This window comes from Diaporthe citri (assembly GCF_014595645.1).
Source record: "Diaporthe citri strain NFHF-8-4 chromosome Unknown scaffold_3, whole genome shotgun sequence".
Taxonomy (NCBI): Eukaryota; Fungi; Ascomycota; class Sordariomycetes; order Diaporthales; family Diaporthaceae; genus Diaporthe; species Diaporthe citri.
The window spans coordinates 1,511,183-1,531,619 of record NW_025064848.1 but is presented as its reverse complement, the minus strand read 5'-3'; the positions used below and the strand labels follow the sequence as shown (position 1 = coordinate 1,531,619).

General features: G+C 56.1%; 6 protein-coding genes across 6 annotated transcripts; 1 reads left to right on the top strand and 5 right to left on the bottom strand.

Moving 5' to 3' along the window:
- Window positions 1-330: 330 nt before the first annotated feature.
- INS49_008029 (uncharacterized protein) lies at window positions 331-2,720 on the bottom strand (the record flags this gene model as incomplete). The annotated part of the gene is made up of 5 exons (XM_043168774.1): window positions 331-1,446; window positions 1,514-1,939; window positions 1,993-2,253; window positions 2,335-2,598; window positions 2,652-2,720. The coding sequence occupies 5 exons, from the start codon at window positions 2,718-2,720 to the stop codon at window positions 331-333; spliced, it is 2,136 nt and encodes a 711-aa protein (XP_043026454.1).
- Window positions 2,721-2,912: 192 nt separating this feature from the next.
- Window positions 2,913-4,705, bottom strand: INS49_008028 (uncharacterized protein; the record flags this gene model as incomplete). Its single annotated transcript, XM_043168773.1, has 4 exons — window positions 2,913-3,234; window positions 3,882-3,901; window positions 4,232-4,571; window positions 4,650-4,705. 4 exons carry the CDS (start codon window positions 4,703-4,705, stop codon window positions 2,913-2,915), a joined length of 738 nt encoding a protein of 245 aa, XP_043026453.1.
- An 862-nt stretch (window positions 4,706-5,567) lies between these two features.
- Window positions 5,568-6,866, bottom strand: INS49_008027 (uncharacterized protein; the record flags this gene model as incomplete). Its single annotated transcript, XM_043168772.1, has 1 exon — window positions 5,568-6,866. The coding sequence occupies one exon, from the start codon at window positions 6,864-6,866 to the stop codon at window positions 5,568-5,570; it is 1,299 nt and encodes a 432-aa protein (XP_043026452.1).
- Window positions 6,867-12,635: 5,769 nt separating this feature from the next.
- On the bottom strand, window positions 12,636-15,297 carry INS49_008026 (uncharacterized protein; the record flags this gene model as incomplete). Its single annotated transcript, XM_043168771.1, has 5 exons — window positions 12,636-14,570; window positions 14,628-14,726; window positions 14,791-14,911; window positions 14,962-15,056; window positions 15,127-15,297. The coding sequence occupies 5 exons, from the start codon at window positions 15,295-15,297 to the stop codon at window positions 12,636-12,638; spliced, it is 2,421 nt and encodes an 806-aa protein (XP_043026451.1).
- Window positions 15,298-16,296: 999 nt separating this feature from the next.
- Window positions 16,297-16,898, top strand: INS49_008025 (uncharacterized protein; the record flags this gene model as incomplete). Its single annotated transcript, XM_043168770.1, has 2 exons — window positions 16,297-16,530; window positions 16,683-16,898. The coding sequence occupies 2 exons, from the start codon at window positions 16,297-16,299 to the stop codon at window positions 16,896-16,898; spliced, it is 450 nt and encodes a 149-aa protein (XP_043026450.1).
- Window positions 16,899-17,181: 283 nt separating this feature from the next.
- Window positions 17,182-18,648, bottom strand: INS49_008024 (uncharacterized protein; the record flags this gene model as incomplete). The annotated part of the gene is made up of 1 exon (XM_043168769.1): window positions 17,182-18,648. One exon carries the CDS (start codon window positions 18,646-18,648, stop codon window positions 17,182-17,184), a length of 1,467 nt encoding a protein of 488 aa, XP_043026449.1.
- Between the last annotated feature and the right edge of the window lie 1,789 nt (window positions 18,649-20,437).

Genomic DNA, 20,437 nt, shown 5'->3' with positions numbered 1-20,437 from the left:
TCCCCTTGAGGTCGGCAAGCATTTTGAGGCCGTGAAAAGCATCTGACTGGCTGTACGAACAACATACGAGACACCTTTGCGAACCAAAGGAACACGGGGAAACTCGAGATTCACAAGCTACATTTGGAAGCAAGCCTAGTTACTTGACACATGAGACACACATCAAGGTGTGACTATCCCATCAGCTGCCTCCTTGTTGATATCGTAAATGAGATGCAATTGTTCATGTGTGAGAGAATTTGTCTCCACCTGCGAAACACCGGACCAGATTGAGCTTCTGAAGTTGGCATTTCAAAGCTTGTCCTCCAATCTCAAGTTCACGAACCAAATTCAGGTTTCAGTCGAGCCTGCACCGCTCAGCAAATCCCTCAATTGGTCCCGCAGGGAAACATCCTCTGTCTTCGATCCATGTGGACCTGGCTGGTGCGGCATACCGCTAAGGTCCATCTCCAGGAATCCTCGAGCAACGTCTTCCGCCCCCTCTAGTCTTTCTGTCTCACGATCGGACAGCCTCGCACACGCGGCTCGTAGGTCCTCTCCACGTGCCAGCAGGAGGACGAGCGCTTCTGATCTTTCCACCACGGCGGACTCGACTCCGTTCATGGCTGCACATCTGCTGCCAAAGCTCGAGGCGCTCCGACCAGGCATGAGTCGGAAGAGAAAAGTGACTTGGTCATCTACGCTCTCTGTTTCGAGGTCTACGCGGACGTCCATGTGTGCAAAAGATAGCCTCGGTGTGTTGGGAAGAAGCTTGTTCTCGAAAATCTCGTGGAAGTGTGTCGCTGCAAGGACCCTGGGCGCATCCTCGGCGAGATCGAGGAAGTGGGCAAGAAGGGCGCTTAGAAGCCCAGCACCGTCCATTGTGTTGGTGCCCTTTCCAAATTCGTCGATCAGGATAAGGCTTCGTCGTGTTGCGAAGTTGATTGAGAAGGCAGCCTGCTTCAGATCGATAGCAAAAGCGCTCTCATTTCGCGACACGCTCTCCCTTGTGGCGATCCGGGTCAGCAGCCGGTCTGTCAGGCCAACACAGGCCTGGTCAGCAGGCACAAAGCTTCCGATGTGGGCGAGATAGACAATGAGGGCAACCTGCTTGAGGTAGACGCTCTTCCCAGAATGATTCGGCCCGGTCATGACCAACATACTCGGTACCTCTCCCATGAGGTCGGATACGATCGTTTCATCCGCGGTGCCGTCACCGGAGCCTCCAAGTAGGAGCGTATCGTTGGCTATGAAAGAAGGCACCACAAGCTCCTGAAGCGGATGTCTGCCTCCTTGTATTTGGATGATGTTGGTCGAGGTCAATTGCGGTGCTGTCATTTTATACTTGTCGGCGCCAAGTGCTAGGGCGAGGAGGCTGTCAAGCTCCCCGCAAAGGTCGGATGCTTCTATTAAAGCTTCCTCATGCTCGAGAGTTCTGACGCTGAGCTCGTGGATGATCTCGATTTCCTTGTCTACCAAATTGCGTCAGAAATATTGTTTCTGAGGGGCGGCTTGTGAACGCAAACATACCGACAATCATGCAGTACAGATCCCCATACTGTCCATCAAGCTCTTTCATGCGTCGATTCTTGTAGTAGATGTTCCCATCACTGACGAACATCCGCTCCCAGACGTCATCACCGAGGCCCTCTCCCTCGTAGTTCCCGCGTCCGGTCTCAGGATTGAGGCTCACCACTGTGAGGAACCCGATCTGTGGGTAAAATATGCAGTTCTTGACATATTGCTGGGCCCATTCCGGGATTTCTTCAATCATAAGTGCGGCGACTTCATTCAAAAAATACTCGAGACCGTCGTAATTGCGTTTGAGCTCATCCAATTCCGCACTCACTCCCTGCATGACACAGGTCCTGCGAGCCTCCTTGGATTGTTGGAAGTCGATGGTCCCGGCTATGAGTTCTCCGACCGGTAGCAGATCACTCTGCCGAATGCCATGCACCATCTGGTTCAAATGGGTCAGCTAATAGAAGCAATGCGAGGCTATTGACAACTCACCCTGGCCGTGATTGAGAGATCTGCTGCGCCATGGAGCTTCTGGACTGCTTCTCGAAGCTCAGCAGTAAAGGCACAGAAAGCCTGCAGTGATGCCCACGTGCCCCTTTCAATGGAAACATGTCCGGATGGGAGGCTGATTCCTTTCTTCAAGTGTAGGAGGTTGTGTTTGATATTTTTGATCTTCCGCAGCAGCTTTCCGATATTGTCAATGTCGGCGCCATTTTCTGGGCGAAGCAGAACTGAGATGGTCTGCTGGCGCTCCTGGATCAGCTCAAGATCAGTACTCGGCCGCAAAAACATCTGCCGTAGCTTTGTTTTGCCTTGTGCTGTATGTGTTAGTACGTGGAAGAGACCGTATAGAGACAGGCCTTCTTTTGCTCCTGTTTTGGACTTGTCAGGCCCCTGGTTCATGAAATTTGGATGGTTTTCGGACCCAAGAATTTGTAGAGACGCCAATGTGTCAGCATTGACAAAGAGGGAGTCTCTGAGAGTAAACATCTCAATGGATCGGATCCTGAATGCGAATTTCGCATCCAGGTCATTGGAGAGGTATTCAGCAGCCTTCCTGCGCTGGATGTCGCCGAGGACTGCACCGGCACAGCCCACCTTTGACCAGTGAGCGAAACCATCGAGTACAAATGACTGAACATTGAACTCACGGAAAAGCGACTGTCTAAATTGATCCACGTCGCTAGTTGCAGCAGCCTGGCGTGCCTCTCATCGCTCATGTCCGCTCCCCCTTCAGCTTCGTCCCCGGCTACGGTGTTGAAATGTATTGTCGGCCGCCGCAAAGAGTCAAGGTCCAGATTGATAAGGTGGCTTTTGGCACTCTCATATTTGAACTCGGCTGAGCCTAAGGTACGTAATATGTAGGCACCATGTATGCCACCTGCAGAAGTATTAACATGGTGTTGCATGGCCTAAAGTCGGGTGTTCTTGCCTTCTTCTTGGTTGCGATGTCCCTGGAAGTCCTGGGCTCCAGCTTCTATGAACTGAACCAGATTGTCTGGGCTGCGGATGGAGATGAGAACAGTTGTTGGCTCGACATGAAGGAGAAGTGTCTCGACGAGCTCGATGCCTGCTAGTGGAATATCTTCTTGCAGGAAGAGCGCCTCGTCGATGGCAACGTAGTAAGCACAGCCCACGGTGCCATCATCCCTCATGTCGATGGCCATGATGATCTCGTTCATGGTGTCGGGATCATCGCTGCCGGGGCGGTCACTGGAACGAGACTCTTCGTATCTGCCATGACTACCAGCACGCACAGTGGACGGCGCTGCCGTCGAATGGGGAGGGAGAGACAGACGGCCCGCATTTGGATCAGGGTGAGGAGGTAGTGATGGCGAGGACGGCACAGATGCATGAGACAAGAGGAGAGGAGATGTCCGCGGGGCAATGTTGTGCCCTTGTTGAGAAGGAGGCACCGGAGATGAGAAGATTGGGGGCGTTGAACGGGGTTGGATGAATTGAGACGAGGTGCTCAGACGGCTGGGAACACTGCGAGGCATTGAGGATGTTGAACTTGTGGCAGAGGGCGTACGCGCGGCCGGAGTCGCTCGCCTCTCTTGGGATTGCGACGACATTGCTGCGCTGTACTGTTCCACCCGGCAATGGTATGTTTTTGAAGTTGGACGGCAAACTTGCCCACGAGTGGCTCGATTTCTGCACACGAGTCTTGCCAGAATACATAGCTGCCTCGGTAGGATTAGGCAACTGCCTACCTACTTGGGTAGGTAGGTAGTCTGTGTTGCACTATACTGTACATGTCGCTCCTTCCCTCCGAGATGATGGCTCAATGCAGACTCTCCAAGTTGTTGGGACGCTTAAGACGGCCCCAAGCCAGGAACTCGTTCCTCGACTGCCCACATTGAGCACAGACACCCTCATACCGAACCATCTCATCCCGGAACTGCCCAGGTTGTGTACAAGTTTTGCAACTTCATGAAGGTCTCTTCGCATCTCTGTCCGTGTCTGCTTCGAATTGAGACTGGATCGAGCTCCTGCCCCAGATGTCAGAATGTCAGGACTCCTGGAAGTCCTGAAGAAAGGAACGCGTCTTGAACATTCATACCATGCCCGTAAAGCCTGACGCGAACCATCCGCTGTCAAAGACTGGGATGGATGTGTTTCTCACGATATTCAGACCTTGCCCCCAGCCCAATTCGCACTCGTACAGTATGCCTATGCGGGTCAAAACCTCCGAATCCCGCCCCGTCTATGGCTTGCCGCCAGCCCTCACCCACTCCGCAAACTCCTTCCTCTGCGTCCGGATGTCCACGAAGCCAGGCCTCGCCTCCAGCACGCGGAACGGGTTGCCGACAAAGTCTTTCTCCACCTCGCCGTTGCTCCTCAGGAACCCCTGCTCGCCCTCTCGCTCGACCTTGCCCGCCCACACGCGCCACTGGATCGGCCGCAGGTTCGGCGTCCCGGCGACCAGCCCCAGCACCGTGACGAACAGCCCGACTATGGTCTCGATGGAGATGTCGACGGGAAGGGAGGTGGATGCCGGCGTGGATGACAGGGCGGCGCTGGTGGCCCGGAGGGACTGCAGCGCTGAGTGCTCCTGGGCTGAGTAGCAGCTGTTCGCGGTTGGGAGTCTTGGTTAGCCTGGGCGCCCCGTGCTGGCTGGCTTGACGCGGCATCTGCCTGTGACTTACGCATGTGCTACTAGCACCAGACCAAAGGTTGTGATGGTCTTTGATATCCAGGTCATTGTGGGGAATTGCACGATTCGCGGATGGTCTCGTGTGTGGGTGTATGTGGTCTTGTCAGTCCCAATTCTGTCAGTCCGGGCATGTGGTGGTAATCAGCAACAGTCCAGGGTACCTGAGTTTGGTAGGCAAGCTTGCTGGTGGCAGGAGCTTGGGCCAAGCACCTGCGCTTGCAGCTGTGTCAGTATGCAATTACCGGGGATGGAAGTGGCCGACCTTCGTCCGCGGCGTCTGAGAGAGCAAGCGCCTCCATGCACAGCAGAAGACCACAGCCCAGCAATATTCCCCAGACGTCCTTTCCTCTCACTTCCCACTCGCCCTCTCACTCACTAATTCTCAATCCAGACTTGCACCACTGGCGACATCTGATGTGCATCGCTGCCCTTGTTTTTCGGCGTCACTTAATTCTACTTGGAGCAATGATTTGACGTACCACTGCAAGGGCCTGTCCGCTTTCACAAAACAATCGCATTGTCTTGGTCCTCGAGTCCGCGCTCATTACACTTGCGATGATGGTCACTCCGCGAAGCCGACCTGCCATTCAGCCAGGACGACAGCCAGGTCATCCGGTTCGATTGGGTCTTTGCAGTTGCATCACGTATCATGGTGTCAGGTTCATTCATTTCAGTCTTGGACCCATTTAAGTTGACAAGAAATCAATTCGCACGCATGTAAGCCGCCAACACCCTGCCTTGCCCAAAGCCCCGACTGAAACCTCCCTCTTCCCTTGCGCGCACATATGGAAGCATGGCCTCCATCCATCACCCCGATCGATTCAACACAGCCACCAGCATAGCATGTGCATGTTGTGGGCGAATTTACAATCCAGGTCGAAAATCAAAATATGTCCACTGTAATGCACCCTCAGTCCTGTGCGTTGTACGGCTCCGACAGCGAAGGGTCCAACTGGGCCGACCAGTTCACATCGAACTGGCTGTCAGACTGCGCCTCTGAGACTGGTTGGATGTGCCAGTCATCGGCCCCCGTCGAAGTCAACAAGTCACGCAAGTGTCCGTCCAGCTGTCCGTCGTAGTTGGCAGCAGTGGCGCCAATACCAAACCCCTCGCTCGTCACCTGGCCGCCTTGGCTCTCCATGTAGCTTTCTATCGAGTTCGGTTGCAGGAGCAGCGGGTTGTTCTGGTCGAACCCGCCATCGCCTGCGTTCTGATACAGCATGCTGAATTGGTCTTGATCGAATTGGGTTTCGAACTGGGTGTACTGAGTGGTTCCGAACAACTGCTCTTGCTGAGCTTTCTGCTGCTCCAGTGGTTGTTGTGGTTGCGAAGCCGAGTTGTACTGATCTATTAGGTTCTGCTGTGGTGAGTGGTACGGATTTCCTGGTGCAGCTGTCTTATGGAACGAGACATCCTCCACCCCAAAGTTCCTCAGTTGGTGGTTTCGGGTTGGCATGGCCTGCGACGCCAAATAATGCGACTGTTGCTGGATATTCATGTGGTTGTATGGCGCTGGCATGGGCTTGTTTGGGTTGCTCCATTCATACGACGACATTTGCAACTGCCCACGCCCCGGCATCATCATCGCAGACTGCTGCGGCGAGTACGCCGTGTAGTACGCCACTTGCGGCCCGTACATGTGTTCCGCCTCCGGCACAGGCGTGCTCCGGTTCGAACGCGGCCTCTTGATCACTCGGCCCGTTTCGTGGTCGTAATCCTCGAGAGGCAGCTCGTCCTCCCCCTCCTCTTCCTCGGCTTTTCTCTTCAGGTCTTTTGGCTTTTTGGGGGCAAACTTGTACTCCGGCCATGTCTTTGCGTGGTTCTCGCGCTCGATCCTGGCCCATTCGGTGAATTGATTCCGGATGTGCTCGGGCTCCAGTGGCCAGCTGTCACCGCACACCTGCGACACCAGCTGATGGTTGTTTTGTGTGCAGTGCTCTTTGGTCCGGCCCTGGTATGCTTTTCGGTACAACATGAAAGCATTCATGGGACGCTTGATCTTGCCCGGAGTTTTACTGGTTTCGACTTCGAGCTTTCGCTCGGCCTCTGATCGATTCACATACGCCTCGATGTCGATCATGGGCACACTCAAGTGTTTCGTGGACTCGCTAAGCGGTGTGGTGATCTTGGGTGTCTTCCTGGCCGCTTTTGCGCGCGCCTTCTTGGTCGGCGGCCTGTCTGGGCGATTCTTGGAAGCGAGCGGCCGCATACTGGATGATCTGGGGACAGTTCCATTGCGCAAGCTGATCACGTCTGACCGTTGCGAGGGAGAGGATGCCGGGGTTGTGTATCCTGGTTGTACCTGACTCCTGTTAATCACTGCGCCGTGCATCTCACCTGCCGTCTCAGCTTACCGACTCCTCGGGCAGTGACGGATAGGCACTGCCGTCATGTCCATACTCGGGTTGGAAGAACTGTGGATTGTACGTCCCTTGAGGAGGGTACTGATGCACAGCGGGCTGGTCAAGATGAGGACTCATCCCCGCTTGTTGCCCCGGAGTGGACAGCCTCGATGGTGGGTAAGAGGAGCTGTGGACGCTGGCGGCTTCTGCTGAATTCTGCTCGCGTGGAAATTCCTCCGAGTTGTTGTGCTGTACCAACTCGCAGAATCCGTGTGGGAGCTGGCCGTCCACGACCGAGTTGGGGGAGAGGGGCATTGTGGTCCCCATCGTGTCGGGTGACTTCTCAGATTGGATCATATTGGCGGCAGCTGCAGTGACTGAGGCTGAGCCCAGCTCTTCTTAAGGGGGGTCGGATGGCCTGGCAGGCCTGGGAACCTCAGGCTGCGAGACCGGGGATTTGGGATACCGCAAGGTAAGGGGGGTGGACCAAGACCAGTGTTCAAGGGCTGGTTGACAGTGGCTTGCTTGCAGTCTTGCCTTCAGATCCCCCTCTCCTCTCACCTCCCTGAAAGAATTGAGACGACGCGAGCCTTGGGTGATAAACCTGTTGAAAGCTCGGTCCAAGTTCAGGCTGACCCTGAAGAGAGTGCTCAGACCCCAGGGCGCTGGGTAGGGCTTGATGGCAAGGGGCGAATTTCTTAAACAGTCCGAGACGCCAGGTCTTCTGGAAGCTCTCTACTGACTGACTGGTCTGATTCCTGAGATTCGTGGCAAGTGCTGCAGCAGGGTGTATTTGCTACGCTATCCTAGTGGATCTTCTTATGTGTCGTATGTGCGGCTGAGAAATGGTCAGGAGTTGGTTTGTCTCTCGTTGATGACTGGCAGCATGGGAAGCAGAGGCAGCAGAAGCAGCGGCGACAGCGGCGGCAGCAGCAGCAGCAGCATGCGGCTTCAAATGTTTGGTACGAACCTGTTGCAACGAGCCGAGTGGCAGGGGTATACCGCCTTTCTTCTGAGGGGGTTTGGCAGAACAAGACTTGCTCTGCCAGGACAGCAGATGCTCCCTCCTACACGCCTGTCCTAGTAGACGAGTGCTGCCTTGGCTATGTCCCGCAAGGCTGGCAGGTTATTTTTGGTTCTTTGTTCGTCCTTTGCGGAATCCGGACATGGGACACAGCCAGGGTGGTCAGGCAAAGGCAAAGGACACTCCGCGTTGCCTTTGTTGTCAGGGGCAATCCTTTGGAAGAAAGGAATTTTCTAATTGGGAAGGAGGGACATGACAAGATAGAGGGCACCTGTGTATGTATATTCACACGGTTTGAATCGCCTCCGGTGGGCGGGACGTTTGGCAGGCCATGTGCTGGTAGCGGTGATGCCGATTACCGCATTCGGCCGGGCTCTAGCTCTTTGCCCACGGACGCATCCTGCTAACGGGCACCCAGGGCGCGCACACCCACGCCAAAAGAGCTGGGCCCGACAGCCTCCAGCGGCAGACTTTGTACTTTTGACCGTCTGCGGGCTGACAGCTGGGGAAACACAATTTCTGGAGCTCACCTGCGCGGTCGGGATTCCGTCCTGTCACGATGCAATTGGCAGAGAGGGCTTTCCCACCCAGCACTTCAGGCCGGGGCACCCTCCCACCAGCCGTGCCACTTCCCTCGTCGGCCGGAGCCAGCTGGGCAAATCGCACCTGGATGGCCCAACTGGACTGGACGGGAGGATGTTGGACCTCCTGCAAACAACACACGGCCACTGGGTTCCCAGTTTGTACTTGGGTCGCAACTTCGGGCATGGACATGAGCATGTGCTTGGGCGCGGACATGGGCAGTGGCATGGACAGTGCTGCTGCTCGCTCCACCTGTTCGCGCGCCCAGCCGTGAGACCCCCCCGAGGCAAGCGTCGGTTATTGGATCAACTGATCCGATTCCCCGTCGACCTAGACCAGGTGATAGGGGCATTAGGGGGGCCAGGGGGGGGGTGGGCAAGACTCGAGTTGGTCCTTGGAGCGCGGGTGTAACCACCTGAGCAAGGTCATTGCCATTGCCATCTTTCCATTCCAGGTCAGGCTCAACTCGCGGCAGGACCAACAACAAGCCCGCTGTCTCCCCGCTGAAGAATAAGAGAGCCAGGCATGCGGTACCTGAACAGCGTGCCTGGCTGCAGATGGTACCTGAGACACTCGCAACTTGCCTCTTGCTCAGTGTCGTCCGTTGGAATGAGCTAACCGTGGCACTTGGTTGGTTGCCGGAAACGTCCTGGGCCTGTGATTGGCCCCGCACGCGAGCCTCTCCCGCATTCCTTTGAGATCAGGGGGGATGTGAGCTAATTGCAACGGTCTGGTACTCCTAAATGCGGTCCGGGAGTGCGCCGTCGCTTTCCTACCCATTCGATCCACCTGTTCCGACGCGACATCCGCCTTATCGTCCCCTTGGCAGCTCCATCTCTCTGCCGCTTGGGAGAGACGGACGGCACAAGGCTGTCAAGTGTCAGGCTAGGCCGCACGGGCTGCTGTGCTATGGTGATTTTGGGAAGCTGTTTCGCTCATGCGTCCCCCATAGGGCGGTGTTCGCTCTGCTGCGAGCTGCGGCTTGGACCTGCAGACGGCCACTGTTGGGCTGGACCAAACAGCTGGATCCCTGCACGCCTTAACGGGTGTCTGCATTAGCGCCAGTCTGTTTGAACAGCAGTCGCACAGGACGGAGGAAGAGCAGGAGTCTAGTGGCCGGGAGGGAAGTGGGAGGAAATTGACTGACTGACTGACTGACTTGACTGATTCATCATGCTCGGGCAGGCTGGAAGAGTGCTCGCACTCGGACGGGAGGCGCCGATGCGGACAGTAGGGCAGGTCAGGCGAGGTAAGTGGCCCATCATGGCGCTGGCTGAATCCATCGCCATCTCTGCTTCAATCCAATCTTGGATTAGGCAGGAGAGCGGATGGTCCAGGTCCCTGCAGGCGATGTGCAAGTGCCGCTCTCCTCTGGCTGTGCTTGGAATGCATCGCTGCTGCGGCTGCGGCTGCTGCAAGTTGCAGAACTGCCGGTGTGATGGGTGGTTCTACGTTTCTCGCGATGCCCCAGACGGACTTCACAGTTGCTTGCCCCTGATCTTTATACATGCGTGCTTTGCTTTCATCTCAGGATAAAGAGGCCTTGAAAGGATGCGCTCTGGGTCACAGAACAACGTCGATCGTGTCAAGCGAGCGAGCATCAAAGGCTCTCGTACAACTTTCTCCATCACCACCGTCGCTAGCTAACATCAAAGGCCCCTAACGAGAAGACGATCAAAGATTGTCGAGATGGAGCGTGAGATGGCTCTGGGGCTATCTCTGCTCCCAAAGAAATCTATGATCACTTTTCGACTTCGCCGCATCAACATGTTCCTTCATCTCTGGCTGCTCCCCGTGTACGTACCGTCTTCCCCGGTCGGCTAGACAGGACATAGCCGCATCAACCGCTTGTTTAGCTGTCTTGTTGTCTCACAACCAACCCCATTAACCCCGATGTGGTTCCACACACACCTCGAGACCAACCCCCGGGCACCCAACCCATCACAAACGCATCATCATCACCACCGCGGTCGAACCAACGAAACGTGGGCTAGAGATGTCTCTCCTCTTACCTTCAAGCCGGTCCCTGCCCGCCGTGCCTGTGTCTCTCCCCCAGGCGTTCGCCGCACATGTCCGCGTCCCAGGTGTCTCAGCTCAGTCGCCAGCCTACTCCTGCATACGCTCTGACCAACGGTTCGTACCGCGCGGGCATGTATCCACAGCTAGAATAGGCTCTCTGACGAGTCACATCCCGTGTGGGTCTGGAATGGTCTCTCTCGGTGAGTTGGGCTGACCTAACCTGCCTAACTCACGGGCCCAAGCACTCACGCTCTCACGGAGTGGAGCCCTCTCTCTTCCCCAGCCCCCAGCCCATTTGCGTCGCTGACAGCCTCGGGGCCGTGACCTTGTTACTTACTATAGTCTTGTCGTGCCCAGCTAGCATCGTGGATCCGGCCGCCCACCGAGTCAGTCTGTCCCTGTTTAGACTATTTGCGATGTCGTGCGATGCCATATGGAGCATGTATTTCGTACCTAAATCCCTAAGTTAGTAATCACACGATCCAGGCCGCTCGCAAACGTCAGCCCGAAATAAGATTTGAGATGAGCTACCTTCCCGGTGGCCCGAGATGTGCAGAGTAGGTCGCGGCGCTACAAAAGAACACGGTTCATCTGATCATCTCATCACATGGGAACCCTGGGCGGGAAGATGGGCGGGAGCCTTTGGGGCCAGGCGGCCCCAAGCTATCCAAGCTATCTTATCTCATTTGCAGATTGCCATCTTTTACTTCATGATCGGTGGTCGATGACAAGGACATGGCTCTCATGAGATGCCAAAATCGGTGGTGCTGGCTGTGGTGGAGCCGCCCTCTCTTGAGAATATAGCAGTCGGTGACAGCAGAAGAAGCCCGACAGATGTCGGTGAGAGCTGTCACTTGGCAGCGAGAAGTTCTACCTGTCACCTTTTTGTCTGTCTGGTTATTACATGTAAAATGAGAGGGACATGTCGCACGGGGTGACGAGTAGGTTTCCCCCACGTGCCTTTCCGCTATTCGTTCACTGTCTGCCCTCGCCAATCCAGAACGTTTTTGTTGGGGGGGGGGGGGCAAGAGCCGGCTTACGCAAAGAGGCACCACGCCCGGGAACTCATGAGCCGGAAACTCTTGATATCATGAAGTTCGATTTATAAGCATGGTGTGGAGGGGACAAGTGAGGTCAAAACTGAGATCGAGGAGACATGTCTTGGCACGGCCGGGCTAGCTTTCGTATAGTCCCCATCGACCACCTAGAGAGATCCGTCCAGATCCCGGGGGCCTGCTCGATTGTGGCTTGGGGATAGACACACACAAATTGAGTGACTGACAGGCTGGGCCACGGCCGAGCTACGACCGAGCTTGGAGGCCGGGGCCTTGGCATGAGATTCCAAATGGCCGTGAAGCTTACACGATGAGAGACGCTCATACGCGTGCCTAGTTGTCGTTGTTGTTGCGCCTATGGGACTCGAGGGTACCATCTCCCAGGAGCTAGCTTCAACAGTTCGATCCGTGACAGGCACAACCTGTAGACATGGGACGATCGAAGCGCTTTGGAGCGAACCTCAGGATCACCGAAAATCCTCATGACAGGTGTACATCTGTGATTTCCACTTGTGGCGAGCTGATATTGCTAAACTTGGCATCGCGGGCTGCCTCACATCATGATTGTATCATTTGCTCATTAGATGCTGCACTACCGTCTAAAGTCTAAGCTTGCGATGTGTTCATGACCTCTATACTGGTATCTTTCCTGAATCCGTCATGACTTGTCACAAATCTCGCCTCCGATATGCTCCTGTTCCGCGCTGGGAGTCAGCAACCGGGGCCCTTTCAGGAGCGCCGCCGCAGTTTCTCGACGCGCCAGGAGCCAGCCACCCATCAAATCAATTGCTACCCGTAATCGTCTTGAGGGTACAGGATAGACCGGGAGCCTCATCATTTTTGCCGCTGTGTCCACCCAGCTGATGTTTTGCATGCTAATTCTATTTCTTTTCTTGGGTGACTGCACGGCAGAGCTTGAAAACTAGTGTGTGGCACGCAAAAGCCACGGAAAATCACTAAGTCTCCGTGTCATGTTGTGACACGGGACGAACAGGCTCGCCGTCATGCTTGACAGGAGGCGTCAGGTCAACCTGGTGAGGCGAAGGTGACAGCGCTTCAACGGGTGGCAGCCGGGCATTTGCAGGGCTGGACTTGACGGCCGACAAGGATGGCGAGTTCTTTGTAGGAGACAGGCCACCGCGGGATGGCGGTAGGGGATCACTGTCCTCCAGGCGAGCAGGGCTCAGCCGTGGCGTTGTCATTGACGATGGGGAGGACATCAGCTGGTCTAGGCCTTTTGAGTTGCTCGCGGAGCTCAGTGGAGTCTGTGACGGCTTTTGTGGGGAGACAGTTGAGGGCTCCTTTGTCTCCTTCGAAGGCGTCCCGGAACTAGGGGCGGCACCGTTTGCGGTCGGATGTAGGACGGGGCGACCACCAAGTGATGGGTCCGTCTCTAGCTCCTTCTGCGCGGCGGGGCTGGATGAGTTGTATATGTTGCCATAAGCACGAGACTTGTTGGGCGACTGGTCTGGAGGCAGTAGGCTTGGATGTGGCGAGGAAAATGGGTTGTGCGCCACACCGTTGAGCGACAACTTTCGTGCAGGGAATGCCCACGGCGGCTGAGGAGCCACGGTCGAGGATGTCTGTGTGGCAGTAGCGCTGTCGACCGGAGGGGAAGAGTGCTTCTGCGGGGAGGGCTCTGGAGGCTTCGCGATCGTGGAAGCGCTGGCGGATGGCAAAGACACCCCGTTCAGCTGGGGGCCACCGGTATGCGGAGACTGCTTCGACTTGATGTCGATGTGAATGTTCGGGTTCATGCCCGGTATTTGTGGCAGCGGGATCGGTGTCGTAGATATGGGTTTGGCGACGCCTGGGCCTGGTGTCGACGCAGTCGAGGCAGGCTCTTTGGTCTTGACCTTGATCTTTTGCGGGTGCTTCTGCTGCTGCTGCTTCTCCTTCCTCTCTCGCTCGGTCTGTTGGCAGTGGCTGCAAATGAAGTGGAAATCGTCTCGCTCGGCCTCGTCCTCATCAATGCCGAGACACTTGCTATGCAGCCAGACATTGCATCTCTCGCAGGCAACGGAGTGCTCTCCATCATCGACTTGTCCATACAGGCCGCAGACGCAGTCAAAGGTCCACTCTTCTTCTTCATCATCCAACTCCTTCAGTGCTTGCTTGTTCTTCTCGATTTCTGCCTTCAGGCGACGCTCGGACAGGCGTCCAGCTTCAGGACCCTTGCTTCCCTCTGAAAGCTGAGCCAACTCCTCCTCATGCTGGATGCGACGGGCCTCGCGATCACGGACACGCTGCTCTCTGGACATCAGCCGATTTCCACGTTCCTTCTCCATCTTTACTCTCTCCTCCTCAGCCTTGCGAGCGGCTACTTCCTCCGCCTGTCGTTTCTCGCGTTCTTCGCGCTCAATCTCTTCGTGTCTGCGCTGCTCGGCTTTGCCAGCGAGGCGACTTGATCTCTTGGCATGGGCCATCTTCTGCAGACTCAGAAGCTCCTTCTCGCGTTGTACCATCTTGCGCTTCCGAGACTCTTCTTGCTTCTCCAGTATGGGCACGAGGTGGCCTTCAATCTGCTCCCGCAGGATCTTCTCGTTGGCGTCCTTGGTCTTTTTGAACGGCTCGATACAACTGCGGACTTCGTCCAGGGTGATGGCGACGCATTCCCACGTAGCCCCACCGAGGGGATCTTCGTCAGCATGGTCGGTTTGGTCGTTTATTTCTGACACGCTGGCCGTGTCCTCATCGCCGTTGTTGCTTGTGCCGTCTGCAGACGCCGCAAGACGCCTGCGCTTGGCAGATCGCGCTGCTGCCCTGGCCTTCTGAGAGTTTTTCTTCGGAGGAGCTGCGGGAGGAGCTGCGGCCGTGAGGCGGTACATTCGGTTGTCGTCTAATACGTAGTACTCGCGGTCTTTGCGGTCCCATCCGTACGGCTCGATTCTCTGTGATCACGTCAGCCCTGGCGCAACCAGAATCGCTGACACCAGAAGAGGACAAACCCAGCCCGTCTGATCATCGACTCGTTGCTCGTCCATGTTTGGTCGAATATTCTCGGGTTTCATCATGATGAGTTGTGTCATTTGCCATAGCGTGCGAAGCTGCATTCATTCGATCGAGTCAGATGGCGACGAAGGACCGAAGAGTAGTGGGGGTGGGACGGACTTTCTTGAATAGATCAAAATCTGCAAATTTCTGCGTGACCTCTCCGTCTCCGAAAGGATTCTTCTTGTTTGGCATTTTGGCAACGAATTGTCGTCGAGTGTATTCGTCGAAGAGCTCGTGTCTGACTGAGGTTAGCGCAGGCTAGGGGGTCGGTGCGATTAGGGGACGTACGTCAATCCGCGGTGCGACGAGAGGTGCTTCAGCATGGACAGACCAATGTCTTGCAAGGCCATCGATCCATGCTTAAGACACTCTGTCTCGAGGTCCTATGATGTTCTGGTCATCAGCATCGGATTATGCGGGGTGGCATAGCATCTGGGAGCCAAAGGCGCGCACCTCGATGTCGAGATTGTCGTCGATCTTGACCACCTTTCCGAATATGCAGATCCATTGGTAGAGATTTGCGAAGTAGAACGAGTTCCTGAGCTTGTGGACCAAAGACTCCTCCTGGCTTTGTTGTGCAGGTGCGATGTTGGCCTCGCGCAGAGACCGCTTTCTTGAGCTCATTGTGGGCAAAACGCTGCTCGTGGCAGAGGTGCAGGCGAAAACAGACGCGCTTATGGCTGACGAGGGGCGGCGGGTAGCAAGATCAAGATGCCACCAGAATTTGTCATCACAGAAGACGGCTGTGTCGAGAATCGTGGGCGACGTTGGCTTGAATATGGCTGTAAGCTCGGGCAGCCCTTGAAATGTTCAGGACGAAGGTTGTCTGGTATGGGCGACGATGATGCAAATGAACAGTGCACGCGATTCAGAAGACGCGACCGCTGCCACTTTTCTGGCCGAGCTTTGAGTGGTCCCTCCTTAGCCCCTGTCAGCCCACCACCGATGACACCAGCCGAGCAAGCTAATGGAAAGTGAGGGTTAGGAGTTTATCGACTTTGACCGATCTACCCCCCCCAGGTTCATATTACGCCCTGCCTTCTCGTTCACCGGCTGGCCAACTGCGACTCCAGATGCAACCTTGGAAGTTGATGGCGTTCAAGTGACACCAGACCTTCCCTCCTTTCCAAAACACGATCTGACCGTTGGTTGGTTAGTTTGAACAAAGTGCGAATATGCAATGCAGCTCGGAAGTCCAATGCACCCCAATCTTGTCCACCGAGCCACTGGTCGGACTGGCCAGATACTTGGTTGATGCAGAACGGCGACTGTTGGTGCCCGCTCCTCCTCGGCCAGGGCAACAATCGACCCATCAACTGCAGTCGATATGGGCTTCTTTGCAGAATGATCCACACGGATGGAGTGGATGGCTCACAAAGTCCAGTCAGACATCGATCCCACCCCTTGGCAAAAGTTCCGGAGACATTGAGCCCACCCCTTGGCAAAGCATACATATACGAATATAAATATCCTGGATGACTCCAGGATAAATTCGCGGAGGAGAGCACATCTACTAGGAACCTAGCCTTCTGGCCTGCTGTTTTCTAGCTGCTGCCCCGCGTCTGCGTTCATAGTCCTCTTTGAAATCAACGTTGAGCACATATATACGCTGCCTCCTCGAACATGGCGATCTCACCTGAAGTCGCGGAGATCATCCGTCGCAAGAAGACGCAGTACTGTCGCTTCGCTGACCTCAACCAATTCCATCTCTTTGACAAGATCGCACTCCCCAGCGCGACCTTCAAGTTCGCCGGCCGAGACAGCGAGATACTCAATGAGAACGGCATCGTGTATTCTTGGGAAAACCGTGAGACCTTCTGCGCTGCCTTCACAAAGGCATTCGAGAACGTCCAGGTTGTAAGTGTATTCGGTTTCGGTTGCCTCTCTCTATATGGGCGGTCTCGAGAATGCCTTGCTCCCACGAGCAGAAGCATGAATCATAAGCCCCTACAATCTCTTCCAGGAATCTTTATCCTCTCAATGTAGAGCGAATTGCTAACTCATCCTAGATGCACTCAGTCGGGCCAGGCGAGCTTGAGCAGACCGGTCCTGACGAGGTCAAGGCAGTTTTCACTGTCATCTATCACGTCGGCCCGAAGGGAACGAACCCCAAGAATCATGGAACGGGTGGGGGCCATTACCACGAGACATGGAAGCGCCAGGGCGACGACTGGTTCCTTGCAGACCTGTGGATGCAGAGGCTGTACTGGATCGAAAACAACTAAGTTTGCGCGTTTAGTTTTGTTGGCGTGGTTTTGAAACGCACAATGGGCCCTTGGGAGCAGCACAACAACTTGAATGTCTGCGAACTTTCCTGACTCTTGGTGAGCAGCGTTGTGGAAGAGGATACGACGACGCTCAGCATGAAGGATGAGTCCATAGGAACAGGATACAGCACTGAAATACGATATGCGCAGATTGATCATGTAAGCCCTTGACAAGACTGATGGAGCTAATTTCTTTATTTTATGTATTTCTCCTTTGGGACGTCGCAAGTAAGACATGCAACTACACCGCGACAGGAACGGGCTTGACTTCCTCGGCGACGACGGCCGAGGCGTCCTCGGCGTCAACACCGCGGTACTCAAAGTACTTGCTCCACTCCGGGTCGTTGATGAGGGTCTGGGCCAGCCTCTTCTCGTAGAAGATGGCGAACTCGGGACCCTCGTCGGACACGGGCGAGGGGTCGCGGGGCGGGTAGATGACGATGACGCCGACGCCGACGTTGTCGATGACGTGCCGGTAGGTCGTGGGCCGGGCGAAGCCCCAGTTGGTCTCGGTGATCCTGGCGTCGCGGTGGTCCGTCTGGAGGATGGACAGCGGGGGGTTCGCGTCGATCTGGATGTTGAGGCTCGTCTTGTCGCGGACGGTGGCGACCATGTCGAGCGTCTGGGAGAGGCTGTCGGCGGTGACGCTGTTGGTCAGCTGGCGCACGTAGCGCGCCACCTTCCACAGCGGCCACTCGGAGATGACCTCGCCGGCGGTGGGCTGCTCGACGGGCGCGGTGGGCGACAGGGCCGCGAACATGACGTTGTGCTGGATGCGCGCGGGCACCTCCATGCGCCGCCGCATGTCGACGGCCTCGGCCCAGAACAGCTTGGAGGACAGGTCGGTGTTGAAGACCGGGGCGCGCACGCGGCTCAGGGTGCGCCACATGAAGGCGGAGAAGGCATCGTAGGTCGAGATCCAGGTGCCGTCCTCCGGGGTGGCCAGCTTCTTCAGCTCGGCGGCCTTGCTCTTTGGCAGGTGGAAGAGGAGCGACTGGCCGGTGGTGTGGGCCGGGTGGCGGCTCTGTGGCGGAGGGCCGTCGACCTTGGATGCCTCTGGGGGGTCTGGCTTGCAGAACCACGACAGGTCCAGGTTCTTCTGGTCCCATTGGGGGAAGGAGGACTTGTTAGCAACGGCGTGGCAGTTCTCGGCCAGCTGGTGCACGAAGCCAGCCCATCCCATCACATCATTTGAGTAGTGGTGATGATGGATGTGAAGAACCAGACCACCTCGGATGAAGTTTGCCTTGAAAGCCGAGGCAACTGGCCTGTTGTCGGGATGAGCCTCTGGCTTCTCGCCGTAGGTCATGGGATCAACACTCCACAGCTTCAGGTTACCCATGGAGACAGCAGAGAAGTTGGACTTCTCGAAGTCTTGGAAGGTGGGATATCCATCCTTGGGATCATCCAGATACTGCACGAAGAGACGGACAGTGCTGTCCCTCTTCTTGACGAATGAGTGGCCATAATCAGGGTCCTTCTCGATGATACCGGCGTAGTGCCGGGCCTGGGCGATTGTCCGCTCCAAGCCACCCTTCAGGACCTCGACAGCCCGGGGCTTGTCTGCATCCTCGAGCTTGAAGAAGAGAGCGTAGTTGTTGTACGTGCAGGCAGTGAGGTAGTCAAGGGTGGTGACCTTGAATCTCTCCTCCTCCGGGTCGTTCTCCCAGCCGTATGGGTGGAGGTGAAACACTTCTTGCTTGGGCATGGCGGCTGGTTGGGACAGGGAATTAGAGGCGTCAGATGTCGATTCAAGGAGAGGGTGCAGTAGATCTGTACTAGACTAGACAAACACGGCAGAGGAACGCATGCAATTTGAGATCTATATGGGTTGTGGAATCATTGTCTTCCGAGCGAGGGTGGTGGCGTTCTGGTTCAGATCTGGCCCCCCTGAATCTCCTTGCCTCGTTGGAATTTCCTTGTCTACTGGACACACTGATCACCAGCCTCCTGGACAGCCTGGGCCGTTGACCCTCGTCTGGCAACTGACGGACCACCAGGGAAGAGAACACCTTGAGTGTACCGCACGCGATGTGGTGCTCGGCAGGGACTGGGCCGGAGTCGTCTGTGTCAACTATCACCGGGATCCGGACGACATGACTCCACCCCTTGGCCTTGAGAACATTATCCAGTGGACATTTTTCGATGGTACAATGCCCTTTTCTGCGGGGCGAGTGAGGCATTTGAGACGGATGCGGTACCAGAGACGGTCGACTCGATCATCTGATGCCCAGCTTGGAAGGGAAAGAGATCAGCCGCGCTGATGCAGAGCCCAGGGCAAGATGTATGATAACGGAGTCGCTCGAGAGGTTCGGACTTGACTCCCAAAACTGCCAGCCTGCAGTATGTGGTGGACAGTAGGCGGTACATATCGCGTAACCTCAGAAGACTCCAAGGAGTATTGGCCAATCAGCGGAGCCGCGCCAATGGACTCACACACGACCCCTGCCTTCGTTGCAACTCAAACTCCACCTCACTACAACGCCACAAGCCAGTCAGCAGCCGAGCCGGGAACGCCCCCACACTGGCAGGACGGGCTCCCACCACATCAGCCCCCACATGGCGTTCACATGGCCCGTCGTGTCCCGTCGTGTCAGTGTGTGCCGCACTACTTAATGTGGGCCGGGGCGGCCCGGGATTCTGGTCAATGTACCCGCGCTCCTCCCGCCGATCACAACGGAGGCAGACAACCACCTCATCTCCAGACCCCGGCGATGGCCCTTGCGATGCCCTGGAGACCGTCTCTCCGCCCAGAAACCCTCATACCCACAGATGTGCCTGCAGGAAATGAATCATGGGGATGACTACGACTGCATGACTGGCACTGGACCTGCGAGAGTCATCAGCCCCTGCTGAGCTGCAGTCTGCCAGTCTGGCTGTTCTGGCCAGTCTTGCCAGCCTTTCCTGGTCTGTCTTGCCTGCCAGGCTGTACCGTATACGGCAAGGATCCGGACCCGCCCACTCGGTTCTGCTGTCGGACTGGCAGATACATGTACTGGGTGCAATCCTTTGTGATCACCCTGGTCGCCTACTGTTGAAGCACACCCTTTCCAGACCGCCGGTCACGGAAGACGCGGATTTCATCCCCGTGGCCTGGACGGCCTATCGCAGTGCCTCGGACACCGGCAAATGGGACCACAGTACATGCCATGGGTACGACTGCTACCATGGTACATGCCATGGGTCCGACTGCTACCATGGTACATCTCGTGGCCGTTGCTGTTCTGGGAGGATCTCGGCTGATCATCCTGTTGACATGTGCTCCTGATGTCCTGGCGAGCCCCGAGTCCGAAGGCAGGCAGGCACGGAGTCAGTCAGTAAGTAAGGGTGCGCCATCGACACCAGCATGGACAGCTCTTTCAACCACGACTCCAACTCCAGCAAGACGACCTGGGGGGGGCCTTCTCATGGTGGCCAGACGAGCAGCATGTGATGACCAGCTCGTGCAGGCAAGGGTCATCGTGCATGAGCCAAGTCGACTGATCTGGTGACACCGA